At 31.2% G+C, this 11,331-nt stretch overlaps 1 protein-coding gene across 2 annotated transcripts; it reads left to right on the forward strand.

Moving 5' to 3' along the window:
- Positions 1 to 2,681: 2,681 nt before the first annotated feature.
- On the forward strand, positions 2,682 to 10,974 carry LOC100796656 (putative clathrin assembly protein At2g01600). 2 transcript variants are annotated; one of them, XM_003533902.5, is made up of 15 exons: positions 2,682 to 2,971; positions 3,081 to 3,150; positions 3,263 to 3,360; positions 5,168 to 5,306; positions 6,509 to 6,636; positions 7,492 to 7,584; positions 7,718 to 7,768; positions 8,350 to 8,415; positions 8,514 to 8,579; positions 8,656 to 8,736; positions 8,827 to 8,907; positions 9,071 to 9,226; positions 9,305 to 9,386; positions 9,477 to 9,595; positions 10,462 to 10,974. In XM_003533902.5, the coding sequence occupies exons 1-15, from the start codon at positions 2,882 to 2,884 to the stop codon at positions 10,804 to 10,806; spliced, it is 1,665 nt and encodes a 554-aa protein (XP_003533950.1). In that variant the 5' UTR covers positions 2,682 to 2,881; the 3' UTR covers positions 10,807 to 10,974. The 2 variants fall into 2 exon arrangements, with proteins under 2 accessions (XP_003533950.1, XP_014617593.1); XM_014762107.3 differs by adding an exon at positions 4,296 to 4,815 and having other exon boundaries at positions 2,683 to 3,150.
- The last annotated feature ends 357 nt before the right edge of the window (positions 10,975 to 11,331 follow it).

Consider the following 11,331-nt stretch of genomic DNA (forward strand, 5'->3'; position numbering starts at 1 on the left):
TAAACATAAGATATTAGAATTTAATTGCGGTATAAATTTATATATGATTTATGCTAATGGAAATTAAGCATAATAACGCAACAAACGTAAATTTGAAAAGTACCACTGTACCAGATATATACAGATAATCAATTTGAAATGTACCAAATATATACAAATAATTATTATTTTTATATGATTTCTTATAATAAATATTTTTATCTATGGAATTCTTGAGTTTGAACAATGTGATGCAAATATGGAGCTTGAGGGTTTATTAGGAGATTACAAATGAATAAAATTTAAGTATTGTTTAAGGAAATAAAAAATTTTAACAGAAATCCTTATTAGACTAAAAAATAATTCAATATTTTTTAATAATTAAAAATATAAATATGGTATTATAAATGTTCCTTATTTAATTAAAGTAATTATTAGAAATAATTATCTCATATAAAATATTTTTGGATGAAATTTATGTAAGATTATTAAAGTATATAAGGCATACTTCTTATTTATTAAAAATAGTTTTGAAATTTCAAGAATAAAAATATATTTGGATGCCTTCAATTGCAAATCGCATTGTAGCCTAGCGGGTAATGGAAAAAAGACTGTTAATAAACATAAGATTTGAATCTATTTTTGTCCATGAAATTTGGGGCGAATCCAATTTTGTGTCTCCAAATTTCATTTTAGTTCTCTCTTAAATTTGAAAAAAAAAAATACGATTTTAGACCCTCAAATACTATTTAGGAACTAAAAATAATTTTGATAGAATCAATTGAGTCATTTGAATTTTTTGATTAGGGATAACAAGGTTTTTTTTTTTTTAAAAAAAAAGGACTACAATTTTTCTTTTTAAATTTGAGGGATTAAAACTAGATTCACTCGAAATTCGAGGGTTAGTTCTAAACAAAATATCCAAAGCAAGAAATAGACGGGGAAAATCCAATGGATTTACAAAAATTAGTCATGTGTTACAAAAACACATGACCATGATAAACTGGTCGCGCGACTAACTTAGCAGCGGAGATACAACTTACGGTTCAATATAGCTCACTGCATTTTTTTTAAGTAAAAGAGGCATGCCAAGGCAACAAAGATTTGCAACAAACCAGAACATCAAATAAAGAAAAGGGAACAAAATACATGGGGCATAAACCAAACCCAAGCAAAGATAGTCAGCGGAACCTATAGGATGAAAGACCCAACAATCTATTTTACTACATATAAAATCTCTATATTTAGATAAAAACTTAATAAATTGATTTGGATATTAAAATCGGTTCATCAATTGGACCTTTTGCATAAGGTTATGAACCACATTTATAATTACAAGTGTTTATTTTATTCAACTGTCAAATATTTCACATTGAAACACTCTCTTACTTTTAAACAAGGATACAATAAAACTGGGTAAGTAAACCCTCAATTTTTACTTTCTTTTAATCCATCGTTTAACTAGACATGAATAAATAATAAGGAACCCAAATCTATAATTTGAAATTACTTAAATAACTTTAGTTATATATACATTAAGTTGCATTAATTTAATTTTAATGTAAATACAAATAACTTATTTATTTTTATATAAATACATGTTTCAAAAGTCTTTTTTTTAGTATAATAATATGTTTTAAATTTATTTGTTTTTAATTTAATGTAATATTTTTATTATATTTTTTTTAACAAATATTCATGAATACCTATGAAGATTCTTACAAATATTTATAAATTTCATTCATATTCACTTAACGGATATACGTGCAAGTATTAGGCAAGCATGAAAACTAAAGTTCCTTTCTTTTAATCTTTAAAATTCACAAAATATTTTTTTTTTGTTATTCTGCATGGTGTAAACCAAACATAAAATAACAGACTCACACTTAAGATAACTTTTAACGGTTAAAATTTAATTTTCAATTTTAAAATATGTTTCTAGCCATAAAAAATTGACATGATCAAGTAAAAAAAAAAAGTAATAACTCATTAATCGTTTTAAAAATTGTTGTAATTTTTGTCTTATGACAGTTTTAAATCACTAAAAAATTGTTCCTTAAAATAAAAAATAAGCTCTAGCCGTCAAAATGACAAAAATTACCATTCTCTTATTTTATATTTCGCTTACACTTTATAGAAGGACTAAAAAAAACATTTTATAAATTTTAAATACTAAAAAAAACTTTAAATTTAAAAGACTAAAAGAAAATACTCACATTTAAGAAAGTAAAACATATATAAGTTTTAAACTTATAGTTCTTTTATTATAATAAGTATCAAAGTAAATACATTTAAAAATTTACATATTAATAAACGATATATTTCTCTTGAAAAAGAATTAATACCACATATCAATTAGAATAATAATAAAACTCTAATTCCCGTCCAATGCACACCGTCTACATACTAGTTATATATTAAATTTCAAAATGAAAAAGAACGACACAGGTTTGAACATAACAAAACCAAATTTTGAGTAAAAAAATGACCCCTCATAATTTATGATGACAAAAAAATGGACAAATTTTTTATTTCAAAAACTAAAATGAAAGTGTGCAAGTTTTAGATGACCGAAATCATATTTTATTCTTGAAACAATACAAGTAAGCCACGTTATTATTAATTTTATAATTTAAATAGAACAATTAAATTAAATAATTAAAATAATGATGATGAGGCACGAGCACAGCCCGTCAGGGCCACCAAACGCCACCTCCAAGACCGAAACTTCTTTCTCATGCGCAAACAACGTTCCATTCCTTAGACCAACCAACCAACCAACAAACTTTCCGTTTTTTTGTTTTTCATCATCAAACTCAATAAAACTTCTCTCTTCACTTTCTTCCACTTCATCACAATTCAGAAGAGAAAAGACACACAAAATCAATCAAGGCTTTGAACTATGGCCACTCTTCAGAGTTGGAGAAAAGCCTACGGTGCCATCAAAGACACTACCAAAGTCGGTCTCGCTCATGTCAACAGCGACTTCGCGGTATCTCAATTCTCAATCTTATTTTTATTTTCGTTTTCGTTTTCATTTTTTTTCCGAAATATTTCTCGTGCGAGTGATCGGTTTTTCGCTTTTATTATAATATTATTAGGAGTTGGACGTTGCTGTTGTCAAAGCCACCAACCACGTCGAGCGTCCTCCCAAAGACAGACACCTTCGAAGTGCGTTAATCTGATTCATTCTTTATTTTTTTTATTGTTAGTAGTGGCTTTTGAATTTTATTTAATTGTTTTTTTTTCTTTTTTAAATGATGAAATTGCGTTCGTTGTGTAGAAATCTTGTTCGCAACTTCTGTTGTACGGCCTAGAGCTGATGTTGCTTACTGCATTCATGCAATCGCGCGTCGATTGGCCAAGACGCGGAACTGGACGGTACTTGTTATTGTGTTTTTTTTTTTTTTTTTGTGATTTCAATGTTATTGTTACGACGTGAAAATGAAATTGAATGTGATTCTAGTGGTTTTTTGTTTTGTAATTAAAAAATAAATAAATAATTTGTGGTTTTTGTTTGAGTGTTATTGGTTGTCTACTACAGAGATGCTGATGTGTATAATCTTAAGTCGCTTATGAGAACAAAAAATTTGTTTGTTGTATTTCAATTTTTTATTTTTTTTATTTTTTGATTTGAAGGTGTTACTTGCTGTGGAAATTTTGCATTGTCTGGTAAAAATTTGGCTGTTACAAATTACAATATGAAGTAGTTACTTGCTGTGAAAATTCCGCATTTTCTGTTGAAAATGTGGCTGTTACAATATCAAATGAATGTGAACCTGGTGCTTTTTTAATGTTTTATTTTTTGTGGAATTAGAAATAAATAGTTAGAAGTTATGTTTTTCTTTGAGTATTAGATGACTTGACTCCTATAGAGATATTGATGCTGATGTGTGAAATCTTAATCAATTACGAGAATATGGAATTTGTATGGCTGTGCATATAATGGTTACTCATTTTGTTGGAGTTATAGTATTTGAATTGAAAATTGAAAGCTATAAAGCTCAGTTTCATTTAGTATCTACTGGTCTGGTATTTTAACACTGTTTTGCCTTCCCTGATGCTAGCCAGGTTAAGGTTATATGCCAGGTGTTAGAATCAGTATTTTGCTTGTGCTGTTCATATTAGTGAATCTCTCCGGTACACTCAATTATGAGTTATAACTTGCAAGATATTAAGGCTTTTAGAATGTAGTTCTCTGTGTTTCTCTTTTTTGTTCAGTAGCATCTAAGGGGATTTTATTTATTCAGTAAAAGAAATAAGGAAGTTGGTTAGTATATCAGAAAATCAGTTTGGTTTTGTCTTTGAATTTTCAGGTAGTGAGGTTATCTATGAGGATGCCTAGAGTGTTACAGGGAGATTAGGGGTATCTTCATTCTATCTTAAATGTGGTGGGGATTGAGGGAGATGCAGTGCTTGGATTCAAGTTAGGTGGACCAAATTGAGAAATGCACCAGGCATAATTTTTGGATTATATATCAAACTCAATGGAAAATTTTACCAAACAATGATAAGAATAGTGCTTTATGGTACTGAGGGCTGGAAAGTAAAGTACCAAAAAGAGCAAAGCTTAAATATAACAGAGATGAGAATGTTGTGATGGATGCAAAGGACACAAGAAAAGATAAGATTGTGAACGAATTTGTTTAGGAGAAAGTGGTTTCTACCTGATGACAAGACCAATAAAGGTTATAGTGAGAAATATTGGCAAATGAATTGAATATTGCATCAAATTTTATTAAGGGTGGAGGAAGATTGAAGAAAACTTTAAGCGAGACTGAAAGACCTTGATCCGAGATACTTCAAAATCTTCAAAACCTCACTCTTCTTCCTAAGGTTGTAAATGTGACCTACTTCTTTTTCCATGATATAGTTAGTTGTGAAACTCAAAATTAATTGAATATTGCATCAAATTTTAACTATTGGAATATTAGAATATTTTTTGTTGTTGTTGAAGGAGTTTTGAATTCTTGATATCTTAACATAATATCTAATATTACTTGTATTGCTCACCAGGTCAAATAATAGGCAATAGGTAATTTGTATAATGGGTTTTGACCTTGTGCTTTGCAATGAATTTTTATTTTTTTCCTCATTTTTTCAATAGTTGCTTCTTGAGTGTAATTATATAGCTTATAATTTTCTAATTAGGTATGCTTATATTTCAATTTTTTGGTCTTATTAACAGGTGGCATTGAAAACATTGATAGTCATTCATAGGATGTTGAGGGAGGGTGATCCTACTCTCAGAGAAGAATTTCTTAATTTCTCACAGAGGGGGCGCATACTCCAGCCTTCTAATTTCAAAGATGATTCTAGCCCAATTGGTTAATTTTATAACCTTGTCTTTATATTTTGATTTAATTTATCTACAGGTCCCTTGACTGTCTTGAAATTTTCTATTCAGTCTCTATATATTGAAGTTTGTAGTTGTGTTCAAAGTCTAAGAAATTTCTAATTAGGTCTGCTAGATATAAAATCATTCATGAGCTGTCATCTAGCAGCTTAAGCTTTGGGAGACTTAGGGGTTGTTTGGAAGAGCTTATTTAGTCTTATGACCTTCCTATAAACTCTTTGTAAGTTATTTCAATACGCTTCACAGAGAAACTTATAAAAAAAAGCTGTTTTTGTAGCTTATTTTAGTAAGTTTTCAGAGTGAAGCTTATGATAATAAGAGCTTCAAAAATAGCTTAGTTAAGCTTTTTACTCAAATGCAACCTTAGATGTTTACATGGTATCAATGCCTTTTTAACCAAGTAGAGAGGAGTTCGATCCTTTTTTTTTGTTGGTGTTATTGGGTTTGAGATAAGTTAGGGAAAGAGAGAACAGAGACTTTGAATAGTATGATATGAGTAAATGAAACCACTATTTATAGATCATATGAGATATAATGAAATATGAAACCACTATTTAGAGATCATATGAGATATGCTAAATAATTTTGATACAATCAACATATTTTGAGATATTTTCTAGATATTCCAACATGCCTCATCATTCTAATAGAAAGGTAAATTTTATCAGGTTGGCCTGGCCTGTGCATAGTTCACACTTCTAGCCCAAATTGGTCATAAGGTGAGGGTCGTTTGAGTTGTAAAATCATTGGTCTTAACAGTTTAAACTTCTGGGAAAGTTGGTCCTTGACAAGTTCCTTATTGCTATCATTAGAAATTTCTAATGGTAAGATAGATTTGATGACCCAATTAGAAATCACTTAAAAGTATGGGGGATCCAGTAAATTTATAATGGCTCCTTGGATTCTGCTTACTGTTAACAGTTCTTTAACAGAACTACAGAAGGGACCCAATTAGAAATTTTTGAAATTTTAGGGACCTAATTACCAACTTTCAAAGTATAAGTACCTTATTGGAAATCCCCAAATATTATTAGGGACTTATTGATCATTTTAATCCTCTTTAACAGTTTTGTTAACTCTGGGCTGAAGCTTCTAACAAGTTATCTTAGATTAATGGTTTTGGTTCAATAATTGAGTTGCGTAATTTGACTGTAAGATGTCATTTGCTTTCAGCTTGGGATTGTTCTGCCTGGGTACGTACTTATGCATTATATTTGGAAGAAAGACTCGAATGTTTCCAGGTTCTGAACTATGATATTGAAGCTGAGCGTCTAGCTAAGCCTGTTGCTGGGGAGGACAAGGTAATTTTCTCTCTCTTGGATAAAATAAGAGATTTATTACAATGAAGTGAGTGGGAAGGTAATTTCATTAAGCTATGATTATACTTTTGTGTGATATTCAATCAAGTGAAAAGCATCTATGACAGTTTTTGCATGGAAAAATGAATACAGAAACTACCTTATCTCCTTTACATGTAAGATATATAAGTATTTAATTTTTAGGCATTTTATTGGTTGTTCTTTAGGTTCTCAGACCTACATGACTGTCATAAATATTAATAGAGAAGTTTCTTATGTTAGCGTTATAGGTTGTTGCTTGCTGGCCAAACTTATAGATATCTGCCAATAGTTATTTAGCATCATAGATTATAGAAATCTTATAGACATGGCCATCCTGCTGGATATGATGGCAATTTATTTTATACCTGTTAAATATCTAGTCTTTATGTAAATTACTATTAAATGAATAATTTATGCTGTTTTTTTGCAAGTGATGCAGGATAAGTAAAGGCAGGGCATGTTAGTAAACAATATAAGAATGGAAGTAGATAGAAATAATCAAATGGTTTTATCTTGTTATCCTCATTTAGTGAATGGTTTGTGGGTAAGTGGGGCTGCAATTAATATAAAATAGAAAAGTGAGGATTGAAAGGAAAGATTAGGAAAGGGAAAGGAGAGAAGAGATAGAATTATAGTATTAATCAATCAAAAAATTGATAAGTTTATAATAATGCCTAATTGTAACTTGTAAAGGGTTCCTACAAAACTCTCAGTTGGTCGTAATTCAATTTAAAGTAGTTTTCATAATTCTTGAAATGTGTTGCTTTCATCATGTGAACTATTTCAAAGAATTTTTCATGTTTGTTCTCCAAGCAGGGGTACAGCAGGACCAGGGATTTGAATAGTGAGAAGCTATTGGAGCAATTGCCTGCTTTGCAGCAGCTGCTCTATCGTCTTGTTGGTTGTCGTGTAATATTCTGAACCTTGTGGATATTTATTGTCTTTTTCTTTATTGTCTCTCCCTCTCTCTTCCAAATATTGCTGTATCAGTATTATATTTGTTTTTAAATAATTACTAACTGATTGTGCTGCAACTTTTCAGCCAGAAGGAGCAGCTATTAGCAATTATGTGATACAATATGCCCTGGCTCTGGTATGTATTGTGCCAAACTATTCATTTAGAACTTTCAGATAGACTAGAAAAAAATTTGTTTGTTTATGTAAAAACAATTTTCAAATGTGACATCTTTGTAATAGATTTCTTTCAGTAATCTTACATACCACTAGTCTGGGGGAAATTATCATAAATCATCTTGCAGTTGAATGAAACATAATTTGGTCGATCACTTGATCATATAAGTTGTGGAACACCTCCCCTTTTGTTTCTGTTTATGTGGATTAAAACAATGGAAAAGTAAATTGTTGGGCTATGAAATTCAAGCATTGACTGGGAAAACATACACATCTAAACTTTTTACTGTTTCCTTAAAAATGGCAGTACTGGTAAAATCCTTCTTCATGTTCGGTCCTGGTAAAATCCTTTGTCTGTAATGATCCCCCATTTGTAGTTGTAAATTCCCATAGTTTTACTGATCCACCCTCCTGAGTGGTAAGGTTTTCTTTTGTAACATTTGTTTGTGTATATTGAAGTTATATATTTTTCAAAATTTATATATTAGATGGATTTTGAATTTATTAGTCTTGTTATTGATCTGGTTGTTATGATCATTTTAGGTTCTGAAAGAGAGCTTTAAAATTTATTGTGCTATTAATGATGGCATTATCAATCTTGTTGATAAGGTAAACGAACATATGTTACCTATGCTACAGTATCAAGTTTAAATAAAATCTTTGTGCTATATTGTAAGTGATAATTTGTTTTCTTGATTTCCTTGTAGTTTTTTGAGATGCCCAGACATGAAGCTATCAAAGCCTTTGATGTCTATAAGCGTGCGGGTCAGCAGGTGATTATTTGTAGGCCTCTAGGCTTTTTCAATATATTTTCATGATGCTTGTATTGAGATGCCCGAATTTTTACAGGCGGAAAGTCTCTCTGATTTCTATGAAATATGCAAAAGACTGGAACTTGCTAGGAATTTTCAGTTTCCTGTTTTAAGAGAGGTATATGTCTGTTATTGCATCACTTTGGTGTAACAAGTTCTCTGTTTCGTTTTAAATTTCTTCTCATTGCTTACATTTTGATGTTTTTAGCCTCCACAATCATTTCTTGTAACCATGGAAGAATTCATAAAGGAGGCACCACGAGTGGTTATAGTTCCAAATGAGCCATTGGTATGTACATAATTCATTGTTTATAAAAAAATAATTGTCATGATTTCTTTATCATTGTGTTTGTTTTGATTTTGATTAATAGATTCCAGACATCAATGCATTATTTTCCTTAAGGTTTAGCTTTTGGATTAGGTTTTAGATCACTAATATTCTTTATCAACAGTTATTGTTGACTTACAGACCAGAAGGTGTTCCCACGATAGAAGACAATAAATCTTCTGAAGAACAGGAGCCATCAGTGCCTGTTGATGATATTGTCTCAAATTCTGAGCCTGCTCCTCCACAGTCTCGCAACAATTTTGAAACCGGAGACTTACTGGTGAAACCCTAATCCAAGGTTCAGTTATGTCAGATTATGTTTTTCTATAACTTCCTTCTTTCTTTGTCCTGGTTGTAGGGGTTGAATGACAGTACACCTGATGCATCCTTGATAGAAGAAAGAAATGCTCTTGCCCTAGCCATAGTCTCCACTGAAACTGGTGAGCTTTTGTTTCTCAGCTATCAAAATTCTTCAATTTAGCGAGGTTTGGTAGTAGGTTTCTCATGTATGCCGTTTTGTGCATCTATAGGAAGTACTGCTTTAGATTCAAGTGGTGCTCAGGCAAGAGATTTTGATCCAACTGAATGGGAGATTGCCCTGGTCTCCACTCCAAGTACCAATATTTCTTCAGTCAATGAGAGACAGTTGGTAGGTCCTTCTTATGTTTTTAGTGAGTATTTAGTTCAGCTTAATATTTACTAGATTCCTTAGAATTTTTCCAAAAAAAAGAAGGAACTATTTCTCAGAAATAATCAGATACCAAACATGGGCCTAGCATTAATTAACATTAGTGTAAAATCAAAGTTACACAATTGATAGCCATTCACTAAACTTAGTTGGATTAAAAAATGGTGTTATTTTAGACCACACGCTGGAAATTTTATATTATTAAAAATTTACTTTATTTTCCTATTGTTGGCTTGCAAGACTACGTCATATGATTTTGAAACTATTGTTTTAATCTTTGAATTTTATACTGCTGAATATCCAAAAATAAATTCAAAAAACCTAGCATTCATGATTGATCAGCTTAGTAGTGTCTCATGATTCAGCAGTTTGATCGTTGAAAATGACATCTATAGGAAATTATTTGCTGGGATCACATTGCCTAAGTCGTAGTAGTGTACACTGCTTACATACAAGATGTGTAGGATCTGTAGTACTGTTTTAAAAGGCATAAATATGCATTACTTGCAAGAATTAAGGAGTATGTTTTATTTAATTATACTTAAGGTTGTTTAGATCTGCTCTTGATTTTTTATTGTGTAACATCATTTATCAGGTTACGCATGGTTTTCTCTGTTGTTAAGGTCCCAGTCTTGGGTACTACTTTGTATATTCAAGTGATTTGCTGGTGTTTCCTTTCCTTTTGGACATCATATTAGCACTTACTAGTTTATGCAACTTGTTTCCTTGATTGTTAAACAAAATCATGAGTTAATTGTTTGGTTACTCACATGCTAGATTGTTTGATAAAAAACAGCTGTGCTTATCATTTTCTCATTGAATATCAGGCGGGTGGGTTGAATTCTCTCACCCTTAGCAGCTTATATGATGAAGGAGCATATAGATCTGCGCAGCAACCAGTATATGTAGTGCCAGCCCCAAATCCATTTGAAGTGCAAGATCCTTTTGCTTTATCAAGTAGCATCCCTCCCACGTCAACCGTACAAATGGCAGCAATTGCTCAACAGCATATAAATCCATTCCTTCATTACCAACCATATCAGCCACTGCAGCAGCATATGCTGATGAACCCAGCAAATCCCTTTGGGGATGCAGGATACGGGGCATTTCCTGTGAATCCTGTTTCTCACCCTCATAATAAAAATCCATTTGGAAGCACTGGCTTGATGTAGGAACATTATTTTGCTTATAAAGAAAAGAAAAAAGACGATATAGGAACATTTATTTTGGAGATGCAATGTAAAGCTGGATTTTATTAGATAGATGGTTTCTAGAATGAAATGTAAAATGGAGATAGCATAGTCATGTGTCAATCATTTTATAATAGGCTAAATTACACATTTGGTCCCCCTATTTTTGCATATCCATGATTTTAATCCCCTTAGTTTTTAATTTGGACATTTGATCCCCTTGTTTTCAAAATTCGGAAATTTTGTTTGCCCTTAATTAGGATGCGCTGATTGTTACTTTTTTATGGTTCACCATTAATTAGATGACCTTCAGGTTCAAAACACACCCACATATAATGTTCCTATCCTACCACCCACCCTTCACATGAATGGAAACAACATTCCCCACCCAAACCAAAAGTCCAAGTAAATGGCCAAAACAAGCCATGGTTCTAAGAAGATCCTCCCAGTGAGCATCCCGAATAATGATTTGTATATATATATATATATATTGTAATAACAAAATAC

Source organism: Glycine max, chromosome 9 (genome assembly GCF_000004515.6).
Source record: "Glycine max cultivar Williams 82 chromosome 9, Glycine_max_v4.0, whole genome shotgun sequence".
NCBI classification, from domain to species: Eukaryota; Viridiplantae; Streptophyta; class Magnoliopsida; order Fabales; family Fabaceae; genus Glycine; species Glycine max.